At 31.7% G+C, this 16760-nt stretch overlaps 1 protein-coding gene across 1 annotated transcript in view; it reads right to left on the reverse strand.

The window, feature by feature from the left end:
* LOC119606480 (putative uncharacterized protein DDB_G0282133) overlaps positions 1-16760 on the reverse strand; it is a 197242-nt gene that overhangs the window by 15076 nt on the left and 165406 nt on the right. The window contains exon 13 of the mRNA XM_037960010.1: positions 9705-9857. Within this exon, the coding sequence (XP_037815938.1) occupies positions 9705-9857 (153 nt within the window). The remainder of the gene's footprint in view (positions 1-9704; positions 9858-16760) is intronic.

Genomic DNA, 16760 nt, shown 5'->3' on the forward strand with positions numbered 1-16760 from the left:
GGTATTCAAAAAAAGGCGGACCAAGGTATGGTAAATTTTGTATCACTAAATTTTTAAATGCCTATAACTCGGATATTATAAGAGATAAGTAGTATGTCCAAGCATGTTTTTTCAAGATCTCGTCGAGCGCTTTCAGAAAATATAAAAATCTTTGTATTTGGGTGAAAAACAAAAAAATGGCACGAGTTTAAAAATTTTACATGTCGTAGGTACCCTACTTTGAGCCGCCACAGCGCCGTCCCTGGGGCATCTGCAGGGTTCATCTTCAAAACTTAAACTCGCGTGGCTACGCTCACGCCAAATTTTATCCCGATCGGAACAGCCGTTTAGAAATGCCAGATTTATTTCCAAAAAATTTCCATTCTGCCCTACTGTGCAGCCCCACTTTGTCCCCCAATTTAGAGTCTGCTTTTGGCCAGTTCGCCTAAAGTAAAGAGCCGTTCGGCTGTAAGCGCCGCCTTATATCTTAAATATGTTTCAATGGGTGGAATATCTAGTAACGTTTCCAGAGCCTTGGTTGAAGTAGTACACATGGTACCACTTATACCCAAGCAGCATGTATGCTGAACTCCCTGTAGTAGTTTAATATTGCATTTTTTGTCTAAAGCAGTACACCAGATTATTGAAGCATAAGCTAGAATTGGTCTAATTACATATTACATTTCATACCTATAGTTCTCCTACATATCGCCCAGCACCTATGTGCCTTGTTGATCTTATCCTCTATGTAGTGTCTCCATTTTAATTTCCGGTCGAGGATTACACCTAAGTACTGAACTTTGTCTATCACTGGTATCTTCTTGCCCAGGAAGCAAGGAAAAGGCAGATTTGCCAGGTTAACATTGAGGCCTCTCGGTTGAGCCTTGCTCAAGGCCGTATTCAGAGCCTTCTCAGCTCTTCTACATAAGTAATTTGGATCCTTTTCCTTTAAAAGTATTACGACATCGTCTGCATAGCAGACAGGTCTAAGTCCTTTCTCGGTTAGGGTCCTTACCGCGAAATACCTTTTTCCTGATAGTTATATCGAACATCTCGCAGCTTATCCATCTGTTCCTTAGCATGTGGTTGATCCAGTTACGGAGCACCCGGTCAACATAAAACTGGTCTAGGGATTGGATAAGAGTATCAGTGTGCACGTTATTGAAGGCGCCTTCGATGTCAATGCATACCGCCAGTGTATATAGTTTGCTATCAAAGGATGTACCTATGTAGTGGACAACTTCGTTTAAAACGGTTTCCACCGATCGTCCCTTTACATAAGCATGCTGCTTAAATTTTAGGTCTTTGTAGGGTATACTGCTTTTAACCATACTATCAACTATCCGTTCCAAGGTTTTAAGTAGGAAGACGTAAGTTAATCGGTCGATAAGACTTAGGTGTCGAATAGCTAGATTTCCCTGATTTTGGTATAAATATTACCCTTGCATCCTGCCATTTAATGGGGGTATATGTGAATTTCAAGCATGCAGTGAATATCTGAGATAGATGTACTGAAACCAGTCCCGCCTCCATCTGTAAGAGTGCCGGGAAAATCCCATCCGGCCCTGCAGCTTTATAGGGAGCGAAGCTCTTGATTGCCCCTTTAACCATATCAGATGTAATTACAATTTCCGTGTTAGCCTCCCCTTCCTCCAATATCGGTTCATCTATGTTATTTGATATACCGGGTGGGAATTGAGAGTCCATTAGGAGTTTCATTGTCTCTTCCCTATCCTCCAGCCTCCTGCCCGTATCATCGACCATAGATTCCGGTTGGACATGAGTTTTGGATAGGAATTTTTTTATCTTCGATACGTCATTTACGCTGTCTACCTGTCCACAGAAAAGTTTCCAGGAGTCTCGTTTGGCTTTACGAACAATTTTCTTATATTCACCAAGTTTACTACGATACTCATCCCAGTATACTGCGGTCTTTTTACGCCGTACCTGATTAAATAAAGAGCAGCTGCATCTTCTTTTGGCGAGTTAGTGGTAGCTTCCTCGCTTTTAGGATTTGACTCCATAACGTTATCAGTAGTTGCTACTGATGCTGTGGTCTTAGGTATTTTAGTGTCCTTTTCGAGGCTTGTGGTAACAGCCCTTCCAATCGGCACCTTCCCAATTTTGAATATGACAGCTTTGGAGGCGAAGTAAGCCCCACCTTTATTCTTGGCAAGACTAGCCATAGATTTCTGGTCGATACCTATTACAAATAAATTTCCCTCAGGTTCTTCTTTCCTGTAAAAGACATCCCATTTTTCAACGGCCAGCTCAGCATTTTGGCCACCAAGAATTTCCAGTATACGTTCATTAGTCAGTTTACTGCCCCATTCTTTTATGTAGACAGTGGACTTTAAGAGCACCGGAAGCTCGCTCCTCTTTGTCAGTCCCAGCTTAGCGCCGTCCCAGGGAGGAGGGATACTTTCCACCAAGTTCTTTAGTGTTCTAACACATTGGTGAGATGCCAACCTCATCAACATTACGCCCATGCTGAACTCGCAGCTCACGCTCTCGATTGGTTGTTTGCCCTTTGAAGCGATTGCATGGTCCACTATCTAATTGTTCACCAGATCTTCTACCTTATACCGCATAGCAGAGATCGTCTCGGTGTCTTCTTCTGGCAATTTTGGCGTAAGATGGCTGCTCTTTTTCTTTTCCACTGTCTAGCTTCTCTTTTCTCGCTTTTCGGGGATTCTTTTGAGATACCCGTACCTTCGAGGTTGATTTCGCCGACGTGATCGTCTTCGCAATATCTATCTTGGCATTGTCACCCTAACTCTCAGGATTCTGACTTGAGGTTCCTTTGAGTGAAGTATGGCTTGGCTTCGACTATGTATTAGAAGACGGGAAGCCCTTTTTCTTCTTAGGTTTATTCTCAATTGTCAACTCTTCGGGAGACCTGATCCTCTTTGCCTCAGATCTTATGCGTCCGATTTTTCCTTTGGAGCGTCGTTGGATTGACTAACTATGATTTCCTGAAGCATCTTTTCCAACTTCCTCCTCTGTGCTCCAGATAGTCTTTTCTTAGTAATAGGTTTAGTTATGCTATCACTCACCTGTTTCACCATTTGCGCTACTTCATCCTTTTTGGGATTTGCTATAATGGTGTTGTTATTATCATCTGAGGATTAAGAGTCGGAACCCTCACCTATATTTAAAGACTGAGGTAGCTTAGAGCTCTCTCCGAGTACATCCTTCTCTTTCACCCCTATGTTTTTGCAAATGGCATGCTGTACACTTAACGCATTGTCCGCCACGGAGGCCAAGGTAGTATTTTGCTCACGATTGCAGGATGACGACGACACATGACTCGCGAGTGGATCAACACTTGCAGCCGGTACTGGGTTATTTAGGCCCTGCACCGTAACTTTCATCTTTTTATTTTCCATGTTGTTTTTTTTTCCAGTTTTTTTTGGTCCGCGGGGAATATAATATTCCCCGGTGGTGGGCAATCTGCCCTCCCTCAGCTTGAGTCAAACTAAAACTGGGGGAGGACAGATGGTCCATAACCACCCCCTATCCGAAACCCGTGGACGCGCTCGGTAGGAAAAACCCCCCCGATATTTATAAAAATCGAAATTAAATTTAAATAAGCGATTGTTTGGAAAAAAATTGGTAATATTTTTTTCTGTGCATGTTCAAATCTGAATAATAAGTCATGGCCCGAACTGATTTTTAAAATGTTAAAAGATTATCGGCTGTATTTATAAAAACTTATTTTAGGTTTTTTAAACAATTTTAGGCAAAATTCAGGAAAATCGTATTCATAAACGTCAATAGCTTCAATAAACCATTGACAAATATAAGAATTTTATTGTAGACTCGACCCTTCTTTAAGCCAACAATAAGTTGATTTTTAATTTTTTTTCTCAGATAAAACTTTTTTCGGTAATTTTAGGTTGATAGCGAAAACTAATTATGATTTCTTTATAATAAAATCTAAAAATTGTAATTTTAACGTTTACAAACTTGTAAATAAAATCCCAGAAAAATTTTAAATGATTATATTCTGGGAAAAAACTTAAAATCTAGGCATTATTATATTAAGACACGAATATTTGGCAATATTCCAATTGGACAAATTCATTTCATTTGTCTTTTTCGAAGTTTGTTGGTTAAATATAATGCCATAAAGTAATTAATGATTAAAAAACGAATCGTCGAATATTTTATACTAATTGTACGCAACACTAACACATAAAATGACAGCCAAATTATACAGTGCTGCCAAGTTAAACATAAAACACCACAATAGTTAATAAAGGTTTATTATTTGTTTATGAATATCACAATTTTATTAATGGCTTTTAAGGCTAAAGTGTGCTTTAACTACTGTGTGCATTAAAAGCAAAATACGATTTTTTTAAAAATACAACATTAGATCTAGAAGCGTGATTTACATTATTTCTTTAATGTATTAAAAAGTGGGACACTTTTGTTAAACAAGAATCCCAGCTTATTGTAAAATCCATTAGTTCTTTGAAAAAAAGTAAGGTAATTCTCATAAACCTTCCAACACTTCCATAAAATATCAGCCCCAAATTTAAAGAATTCTTATATTAAGGAGTGCGCACGAATTTGGTGCATGTGTTTATTGCGATAAAATTTAAACTAAGAAGTGATTCGGTTTAAATATATTATATAAACAAGTTAGAGTGCTATATTCGGCAGAGCCGAATCTTAAATACCCTCCACCAGCTACTTTTATATTAATACTTTTTTAATTGAACAAATATTTGTAGAAATAAGGTTTCTCATGTCTTAAATAGAAAAACCCTAAGATTTAAACAGCTTAAATCTGTTACAATTCCAAGATTTGTTGAACATTACAAACCCCATTTTCTTTTGTATTTGTATAGCGCCCTTAGATATGCTTTAACGATATTTAATAATGTGCATGTGTGTGAAAGATTTAAGGATTTTCAAAATACATATATATAATTTTGTTCTACACAAATTGTTTTTAGGGGCAGGACCTAGTATGGGAAGCGAAATTTCTGTACATAAAAGCTATATTTCAGTCAAATTTTGTATCTATATCGTAATTTAGTAATAAGTAATGTGTGTTCAAGTGATTTTCTGAAGGGACACTTGCATGGGACCGACCGCACCCATGTTATGGACCGATCGTGAAAAAATCTTGAAATAGAATTTTTGTATACCAAACTAATATTTGTGCCAAATTTTGAATCAATAGCTTTATTTGGTAATGAGTATTGTGTGTTTAAGAGATTTTCGTAAAAGGGCCTTGTATGGGAGCTATGACCAATTATGTATATAAAGACAAAATTTCAAAATTCTGTATCTATATCATTATTTGGCAATGCATATTGTGCACTTAAGTGATATTCTGGAGGGGACCTAGTATGAGAGCTATGACCAAATATGGACCGATTGCAAAACAATTTTATAGTGTAATTTATGTATATAAGAGCAATATTTGTGCTAAATGTATGGATATCAATATTTTGTAATGAGTTATGTTCGTTTAAGTGATTTTTGGGAGGTGACCTTGTATGGGAGCTATGACCAATTATGGACCGATCGGAAAAAACTTCCATAATAATATTTCTGTATATGTGAGCAATACTTGTACCAAATTTTATATGGATATCTTAATTTAGTAATGAGTTATGTGCGTTTAAGTGATTTTCGGGAGGGGACCTTGTACGGGAGCTATGACCAATTATGGACCGATACAGAAAATTTTTTTCTAAATGAATTCTATTGACATAGAATTTTAATTTGTAAAATTTTGTGAAGATATCGACATTGTGATGGAAGTTATTAACGAAAAACCCATTTTCCGGGAATATGTACTTTTGTATGGGAGGTATATGAAATTGTGGACCGATTCTGGCAATTTTCTGCACGGATCAAGATCTTGTGTAGAAACGAATGTATGGTGATTTTCATGGAAATATCTTGCATAGTTTTGGAGAAAATTACATTAGAATATGTAAAAAATGCTTATTTTTTTCGAGGTTGTTTTAAATTTTGATTCATAACTTTTCCCGATGTGAACCGATTTTGCTCATTTTCAATACCAAACTATACCGGATAATAATGAATATTTTGGGTGAATTTGGTTAAATTATATTGCTTCGTTTTAACGTGAACGTGTTTTACACAGACAGACAGACAGACAGACGGACGGACGGACGGACAGACGGACATAGCTAAATCGACTCAGAATTTCATAAGGACCCAGAATATATATACTTTGTTGGGTCTCAGATGAATATTTCTTGGTGTTACACACGGAATGACAAAGTTATATATACCCTCTATCACCACTGATGGTGGTGGAGGGTATAAAAATAACAGTTATGTTAAAGTTTATTACCAACGAACATCTTAGAATTTTTGTTGACTGTACCTATTTTTAACGTAAATTCAATTTCGTTACTTTTCAGTTTTTTTACACATTTAGTCGATTTTTAAACATCTTTACATTTTGAATTGACCTTCAATTGTCTTCTTAAATTTTTAACCAATGCCGAATATACAGTGGGACGAAATACGGTGCAGTTTTAAAAATAAAAAAATGGGTACTTTGAAACCATAGCTGTAAAATTTCGATTACGATTAATAATCAATTAAATTATTTTTCAAAAATAATCGTAATGATTATTTAATTCTCTGGTATAAAATTTCTGATTATTATCATCAAATAATTAATTTGATTATTTTCAATGATTAATTTTGATTATTTTTGATTAATTTCAATATATTTGGTACAATTCTCTATCTTTTTACATTACGTGTAATGGAAAACTGTTTTTCAAGTTACACACTATTCGATTATATGACTGTTTTATTGAAAACAATATATTTATCAAGTTTATTTCGATTGATAATCTTGATCTCAGTACAAGATATTAGAAAAAAAATTACTGCAATCTTTTCGAAATGGGTCTCAAAAAATCCGTAATTTTTAGCGGATTGCCGGAAAAATAATTTAATTTTTCTTAGAGTTTTTTTTTGGGAGGAAATTATACTAAATATATGGAAAATAATCAAAATTAATCAAAATTAATCCTTGAAGATAATCAACTAATTTTTTGATTAATTTTGTGTTTTTTTTTATTATTTTCATTAATTCTAATTAATCCCTGATTATTTTTAACCGTAATCAATAATTAATTAAAAAAATTGAAAATAATCGTTAATTAATCATTCATTTTACCTATTTAATAAAAATAATCTAATTAATAATGATTACGATTATTAATCATTATTTTACAGCTATGTTCGAAACACTATGTAACTGGTATAACTTAACATTAAAAAAATTTAATTTGTTAGGATAGTAACGATATTGGAGCAGAAACATAATAATTACAATAGACTTTTTAATTTCTGTAAATAATTTTTTCAGTCCACGTGTTAGTTTTTGAACAAAGCTGCTGAGAAATATACCATCTGAATTTTGATTTTTGAAAAAATTTTGTAATTTTGTTTCAGCGTTTCTACCGCGTAAAAAATACATTTTTGAACGGAAAAGAGACTTGAATCAATAACAAACTATTTCTTTCACATTATTCTATACAAACAAATTTATTTCGGAGAACGTCCTTTCCAACACGTTAATTTTAAAGTGGAAATATTAAAATTTTAACAAAATTTCAAAAACCATTTTTCGTTAGTTTTAAAAATTCTTCATTTTTAGAAAAATTAAGAATACAATCCAAATGAAATTTGGCATAACATTGCAGAAGGTAAACAAAAAAAATATGACCAATTTTTTTTTTCTTAACAATCGCTCGTTTAAATTTAATTTCGATTTTTATAAATATTTTTATTTGGTTCAATAAATGTTTTTGTTTGAGTTATGTTTTTATGACTGTATAATGTATAGAAGAATAAAACAACTTTTGGAATGTACTAAAATGAATTGATATAATTCTTTTTGTTTTATAACATTTAATGTATAAGTATTTCAGTTATAACAGTACAAAATAATAGTTTCAAAAATGAGAAATCAAATTTGGGGTTTCTTACATTACACGTGTTGTAAGTAAAAAAATAAGTTTCTCCTTTTCAGAATTCAAATTATTTGTAGATTTGGTAAACAAATTTGCTAAATTATATATGAAAAATTCAGCAAATATTTTACTTCTTTCTATTAACATATTTGATTTAAATCTAAAAATTTTTCAATAAAGATTTTTGCCGATTCTAGCAAAAAATTTGTTTGATAATTAATTTTAAATTTAACAAAATTCATGTTTGTTTTGGTTAAAAATTTTTTTGAAATTGTAGTGAATTTTTAATAAATTTTTTAGCTAATAGCTTATTTTTGATTGAAAATTATTTTTTTTCAATTAATTCTGTGCGAATCTGTTTACTAAATATGCATTTGGTTTGCTGAATTCTTGTACTGAATCGTAAATTTATTCTTTTTTGTGTAGTCACGCTCTCCATATTATTGTAATTGGAATATAATTTTAATATTGATAAAATTTATTTGAAACAATATGTTATCAGAAAATTTTGTATGGTTATTCCAATTAATTTACATACATATAAATTTGTTAAATAATTGGAAAAATAAACTGTAGTGCCTGGACTTCAACATTTTAAAATTTTGTCTGGCTTAAAAATTTAATTTGTGTATCTGTTGAATACAAAGCAAAATATAATTCGAAACCTGATAAAATAGGAAAATTATGTAAAAATGGTAATAATTTTGCTTCAAAAAAAAAAAAAAAAAAAAAAAAAAAAAAAAAAAACAATTTAATACATACATAACAAATTTCATACATTGCAAATATGTATAAATATTATGACCAATTTTATATCTTCTACATATTAGAATACTTAAAAAAATTCCGCAAAAAATGCCATTAAGCCTTTCATTACATACAACAAAACTTATTATCTGAGATTATCCATTAACCAACAAGTATTCGTTATTTTGTTGGTCACATTTCAGCTATTTATGGATTAATTTTGCTTATTTGTTATGAATGTAAACAAATTTCATCAAAAGAAAAAATACCTATCAAATTTAAAAGTCTAAATATTTTGTTCTCCTTCAGTATCTAGTGTACAACCCAGCAAAAACTCGGTAATGGGTTCTACTTCTATAACCACTTACTTTTCAATGACTACTACTTATCGTCTACATTACTTAGAAGTACTCTAGTAATGACTTTCTTATAATCTGATATAGAAGTACTTTTATCGGCTTTATCATTTTGTTTGCACATTTTATTTAATTGCGTGTTAAGAATTGTGTTTTACAAAAAAGAAAACGAAATAAAATTTGTATGTGAAAACCATTATTTGACGCGCAATAAAATAGCTAAGCATTGGTGCAGTGAGTAGAACATTTGATTAACAAACCGAAGTCCCTGGTTCGTATTCTAGCTGGCGCTTTTTATTATTAAAAAATAAAACAAATTACTAAACAACTTCTTTGTAAGAGAAATTGCAAGTACTTCTTTTACTCCCTATTTGTAAGCAAGCGTGGAAGTACTTGCCTCCAGTTACACCACCGTGTTAAAACAATGACTTAAAATGCTAATGAAGAAGTAGTGAAAAGAGGTTTTATTAGCTTTTTAACTCATTATTTTTCAATGTAAGTTTTTCCTGGGAATATATATTCGTTCAATGTTGATAAAATTATATTCAGTATTTAAGTGAAAGCAGTGTATTATTACTTCCACGAAACGAAATAATAGCAATGCATCTTATAACAATAGTTACATATGGTTTACCTGGTTGTTGCTGTTGTTGCGCCAATTGCTGTAAAAAAATTTCCTGTTGCTGAGGCTGCATTTGAGGCGTTACTTGTGTTTGATGTGGAAATGAAAATTGTCTAAATGAAAGTATTGCAGGATCCATTGCTGTCCAATCATTTCCTGAATAACCTATAATAAATAATAAAATATAATTATTTCACTTTGCTTGATATTTGCCGAAACAAACATATATGCATGCATACATATGTATAATATAATTTGGCACTCTGTTCCATTCAGAGAGTACTATGTATGTGTATCCCATTCGGAACCATGTTGTTCAAAATACATATATAGTAAAAAGAGGACATATCATTCGTGACAAAAACGGAAGATATTTTGAGGTACATGTAAAAATATAGGAGAGTTTGACGAGTTGTGTGTAAATTCAACACACATGTGAGAACTTACTTCTCTCTCAAAACATTTTCTCGCAAATATCAGGATAATAGGCCTTGCAAGATATTTTTTTCACAAACACATAACATTGTGTAGTTTTTTACACACTTTTACCGTATTTAACAGCCTGAAATCTTCTTATTTTTAACAAAGGAAAAAAATATATTTTTGAATTTTTTTGACAATTAATTTTTGTGTGTTGAAATTAAAATTGAAAAATCGAAGTTGTAAATTTTGGTATTGAAAGTAGTAAAATATTTAAAATAAACTTAATTTTTTCAAAAAAGTCTTAAAGTCCGAAAAATATATTTATTAAATATTTACTGATCAGATGTAGGCTAAAAAATTTAAAAATCTGCGAAAGTAGAAATTTAAATGTTATATATTTTCCTAAACTTTTTAAGTACGATTTTATGGAACTATCTTTGTTTGGAAACAGTGGTGAAAGTAGTTGGAGCAAAAAATTCGACCAATACATTCTTAGAGCTAGATGCCGAATGACAACACCTTTAGATACCAACTGACAAGCCCCAATTTCTTTTTATTCTTTGCCTTAAGCTATGTATAAGATACTTGTTTATCCCTTAAATATTAGTGTATTTTGATGTTGTAAAATATTCAAGATACTCAGAATTTTAAAAAAATTTGTTCCCTTTTCTGAAAAAATTTTTTGAGTTGTGTCACTTTCATACTGGGTGTGCGATTTGTAAGACAGGTATATAAAATTGAGGACCGATTCCCGCAATTTCAACAGTAATCAAGTTTTCGCAGAGAAACAAATGTGTGATGATTTTTATGGAAATATATTACATAGTTTTTGTAAAAATTGCATAAGATTGTTTTTAAGTAGAAACCGTAACCGATTATGGCCAATAGGCTAGGTTTATTTTGGAAAATAAATTAATTTTTTCGGATTTTTTTTACATTTTGATTCATAACATTTTCCGATGTAAACCGATTTTGTTCATTTTCAATACCAAACTGCCTAGGAAATTGAGTGAATTTCATTAAATTTTGTTTCTCCGTTTTAACGTGAGAATGTTTTATACAAACAGACAGACGGACATAGCTAAATCGACTCAGGATTTCATAAGATCTAAGAATATACATATATATTTTGTTGATGAAGATGAAGATTTCTCAGTGTTACACACGGAATGACAAACTTATATATACGCTCAATCACCACTGAGGGTATAATACCTAAAATGAAAATATTTTATTTATTTTCAATCTTAATAATATGATCTAATTTTTAAAAGATAATTAGTTTATAAATAGTTATATGAACTATTGATTTTGAAATTGGTAAGAGTCCAATTGTTTCTGAAATTATATATATGTAAGTAGAAGGTATTGCATTTAATGTTTTTAAAATTCTGTGTGGCACAGGAAAGGATAATTTCCCAGAAAAAAAATATCAGAAAATATAAGCGATAAAATTGGGTAGAAGCAATACAATGCTTACTTAATTAAAAAAGCTTTCAAAATGCAATAAAGTAAGGCAGTGGTTTTTTAATTTTTAAAGTTCTGGTATATCTTATTAGTATGCTTCATAGAATACATACTTTATTGAATATTATTATGTCGGTGTTGCAGAAAAGTTTTAGAAAATCGATTTTTGGAACTTATTTCTAAATCTTTATAATTTTTTATATTTTATCATAATATTCACCTGTGTGTCCATGTTAACCTTGTGCGCACGGAACAGCTCGCCATTTTTGAGAAATTTAACAAAATCATCCTCAAATGGGGCAAGTACGAAGCCTATTGGAAATTTTTAAAATCAGTACATTATTACACATATCCCCATATAACCGGACATTTCGAATTGGTTTCGTATAAGCATAAGAGAGTCAAGATTGGGCCTCATTTGACCTTAGCTCTATACAAACGTCCTTTGAGAAAAATAAAAAATTATGCGAAGTTCATCACACCCTCCTGTACCATATTTTAAATATACTCATATCTTAATCATGTCCTATATACTTTCTTACTTTTTTTCATTTCTGTTGTTTAAAAAGAAATTGTTGCTAACGTGCGATCAAATAAAATTGACAAATCTAAACAAGTAATTGTTTATATTTTTTGGTTTGTTTTATTTTTTTAGAATTTTCTTATGAAGTAAGAAATATTGAGAGCATGACTTGGTATAATCCAAGAAGAAATAAATCTTAATAAAAAGAGAGTCTGCCTTATATTAGTGCTTCGCGCGTTCATTAAAGTAAGGTAAACGATGGTTTTTTTTTATTAAGTTGAATTAAAGTACAGAATTATTAGATGCTACAGAAAATAAAAATATACATACATACATATATACAATTCAGTTATTGATTTGATCTTAAAGCGAGTAGAGCTGACGTAAAAATGTAAATGTTGTGAAGAGTAAAAAAGTGTTCATCAATAAATAATACCTAACTGTAAAACAAAAGGCACGTATTGTATTTTATGATAAATTTTAAAAATATATTAAGGTGTGGGGTATTCAATACTCCGTATGGCCGAATTTCACACAGCAATTTTATATACATATTTACCCACTTACTATATTTATATGGACACAAATCACAAAATATTTTCTTATTTTTCAGCAATATGGGTCGAATAGAAATTAAACAAGTTGGAGTGCTATATTCGGCTGAGCCGAATCTTAAATACCCTCCACCAGCTACTTTTATATTAGTACTTTTTTAATTGATCAAATATTTGTAGACAAAAGTTTTCTCATGTCTTAAATAGAAAAACCCCAAGATTTAAACAGCTTAAATCTGTTACAATTGCAAAATTTATTGAACGTTACAAAAGCCATTTTCTTTTATATTTTTAAAGCGCCCTAAGATATGCTTTAGCGATATTTAATAATTTGTGTGAAAGGTTTAAGGAAATTCAAATTTTCGGGGCAGAACTTAGTATTATGGACCGATCGTAAAAAATCTTTAAGTAACATTTCTGTATATAAAAGCTATATTTCAATCAAATTTTGTATCTATATCGTAATTTAGTAATAAGTAATGTGTATTTAAGTGATTTTCGCACCCACATTATGAACCGATCGTGAAAAAATCTTAAAATATAATTTTTGTATACAAAACTAATATTTTTGCAATATCAATTTTGCAATATCAATAGCTTTATTTGGTAATGAGTAATGTGCGTTTAAGAGATTTTCGTAAGAGGGCCTTGTATGGGAGCTATGACCATTTATGGCCCGATCGTAAAAAATTCCACAGTAACATTAATGTATATAAAGACAAAATTTTGATTTTATCATTATTTGGTAATGAATATTGTGCATTTAAGTGATTTTCTGGAGGTGACCAAATGTGGACCGATCATGAAAAAATTTTATAGTGTGACTTATGTATAATATTTAGTGATGAGTTATGTGCGTTTAAGTGATTTTCGGAAGGGAACCTTGTATGGGAGCTATGACCAAAAATATGAACCGATCGTGAAAAAATTTTGAAATAATATTTCTGTGCACAAAAATAGTATTTATAACAACATTTTTTATGAATATCACTATTTGGTAATGAGTTGTGTGTCTTTAAGTGTTTTTCTGAAGGGGACCTTGTATGGGAGCTATGAGCACAGTAACATTTTTGTATATAAGAGCAATACTTGTAAAACAATTTATATAGATATCTTAATTAAGTAATGAGTTATGTGCGTTTAAGTGATTTTAGGGAAGGGACCTTGTATGGGAGCTATGACCAATTATGGACCGATCGGAAAAAAGTTCACAGTAATATATCTACATATAAGGGCAATACTTGTACCAAATTTTATATGGATATCTTAATTTAGTAATGAGTTATGCGCGTTTAAGTGATTTTCGGGAGGGAACCTTGTATGTGAGCTATGACCAATTAAGGACCGATCGGGAAACAATTTCACAGTAACATTTCTGTATATAAGAGCAATACTTGTACCAAATTTTATATGGATATCTTATGAGTTATGTGCGTTTAAGTAATTTTCGGAGGGGACCTTGTATGGGAGCTATGATCAATTATGGACCGATCGGAAAAAAATTTACAGTAATATTTCTGTATCTAAGAGCAATACTTGTACCAAATGCTATGAGCTATGTCCAATTATGGACCGATACAGAAAATTTTTTTCTAAATGAATTCTATTGACATAGAATTTTAATTTGTAAAAGTTTGTGAAGATATCAACATTCTGACGGAAGTTATTAACAATAAACTCAATTTCCGGGAATATGTACTTTTGTATGGGAGGTATAAGAAATTGTGGACCGATTCCGGCAATTTTCAACAGGAATAAAGTCCTCGTGTAAAAACAAATGTATGATGATTTTCATGGAATTATATTGCATAGTTTTCGTGAAAATTACATCAGAATGTCTAAAAAATGCTTATATTTTTCGGAGTTGTTTCAAATTTTGATTCATAACTTTTCCCGATGTGAACCGATTTTGCTCATTTTCAATACCAAACTGTCTAGGACAATAGGGAATATTCTAGCAAAATTTCAATAATTTATTTTACTTCGTTTTTACGTGAGCGTGTTTTACACAGACAGACAGACGGACGGACGGACAGACGGACATAGCTAAATCGACTCAGAATTTCATAAGTACCAAGAATACATATCGTCATATGAAATCCAAAAAGCTCACATTGAACAAATTTTTCAGGAGAAGCAAAAAACCGCCTAAAATGATAAATAAACCAAAAATGTTCAACATTTTCTCAAGTTAAGCTTATTTCTTAATGACAAATTATTATTTAAAGAAAAATTTGCGGTTTTTGTTTTACTTACGGAGATATGAAACTTACGCCCTTGAGAATTTGTTTTTTCTGTAACCCAAAAGGGCCTAAGTTACATTAAAAAATAGTAAGTTTTAACATTTTCAACTAAACTCAAATCGGTTTTTGTTGGTCAAATAGGACGAAACATGGAAGGCATAAGGCTTCTTTGTTTTCATAAAGATTTTAGGAAATTGGAATTTTTCTTTGAAAAAGGTCTAAAACTGCTAAAGTAATCTCTAAATTACAAGGATTCGCTCAAAGTGTAATTTTTGTTTCAAAAGTTAAAAATTCAAAAGAATTTTAAAATTTTCATGAATTTTAAGGTAATTTTAGAACATAGCCTTTTAGAATTTCTTTTATAGTGACGTTGATTTTAATTGTAGGAATGTAAAATTTAGCAGGAACATGTATTTTGATACGGTGCATCATAAGCAATTTTTGATTTTGATTTTTTTGTAACTTAGGGCTTTTTGGATTTCATATGACGATATACTTTGTTGGGTCTCAGATGAATATTTCTTGGTGTTACACACGGAATGACAAAGTTATATATACCCTCTATCACCACTCATGGTGGTAGAATTTCGGTACGTCTGTCTGTATGTCTGTTGAAAGCACTATGGAGTCCGAACGAAAACGAGCCGGTCCACGTTTTCGGATAGAACCCATACAAGTGGATCCCCGAAAACAGCTTTAACGGGCATATCTGTTTTAAAAGTACGTGTATAGCGATGAAATTCGACATAATTAAGTTTCATATGATCCGAAATCTCCCTACCAAATTGTTTGATGATCGGTCGATAAGGTCCTCTTCAGAAAATGACTAAAACGCTTATTACTGGCTTAAAGATGCGAGTATAGTGGTGAAATTCGACACACATAAGTTTCAATGAAGCCAAAATCTCTCTATTGAGTTTTATGTGGATCGGACTATAGTTGACCCTACCCCCATATAAGGTCCCATTCAAAAAAACGAGTTTAACGCTCATTACTGGCTTAAAAATAATAGTATAACAATGAAATTTGCATAAGTAAGTCTCTTATGATCCTAAACAATTCTATCAAATTTTATGTTGATCGGCCTATAATTAATCTACCTCCCATATAAGGTCCCCTTCAGAAAATGACTTTAACGCTCATTACTGGCTTAAAAATACGACTATAGTGATGAAATTCAACACACATAAGTTTCATATGATCCAAAAAAAAAAAATCAAACATTTTTTTACCGTATGAGATAAAACCACCCTAATGGTACAACTAGAGTCCTGAAATTTTTATGGGCAATTTTGACATCCATATGATTATTTGGTGGTAGCAATAGCGGGCGTGGCACCCCTTATATGAATAAAATACAAAAATTTGTATATCTAGGAAACGCTTAAAGCTAAAATCCTCAAATTCTGCACAAACAAATATGTCATTCATGTGAATATTTGTGTAATAAATAGGGGCGTGGCACTTCCCATATGAACAAAATAATGAAAATAAATACTAAAATATATCCTACACCACTTTAGTGGTGAGGGTATATTGGGTTTCTGCTGATGTTTGTAACATACAAAAATATTCGTCCTATACCCACCTTAAAGTATACCAATCGGCTTAGAATCGTCTTTTGTCCGTCTGTCCGTCCGTCTGGCTGGCTGTCCATGTAAACCTTATGCGCAAGGTACAGGTCGCAATTTTCAAGATAATTGGACGAAACTTGGCACACACTCCTTTTTCGCGTTTCCAAGGACGAAACCTATTAAAAATGGTTAAAATCGGTCATTATTTCACCTAGCCCCCATACAACAGAACCCCCCGAAAAGGGCTTCTGAGCTCATAATTATGTTAAATATACCTGTATATT

Source organism: Lucilia sericata, unplaced genomic scaffold (genome assembly GCF_015586225.1).
Source record: "Lucilia sericata isolate MDLA Ls3-8-SP2 unplaced genomic scaffold, ASM1558622v1 Contig000590F_arrow, whole genome shotgun sequence".
Lineage (NCBI taxonomy): Eukaryota > Metazoa > Arthropoda > Insecta > Diptera > Calliphoridae > Lucilia > Lucilia sericata.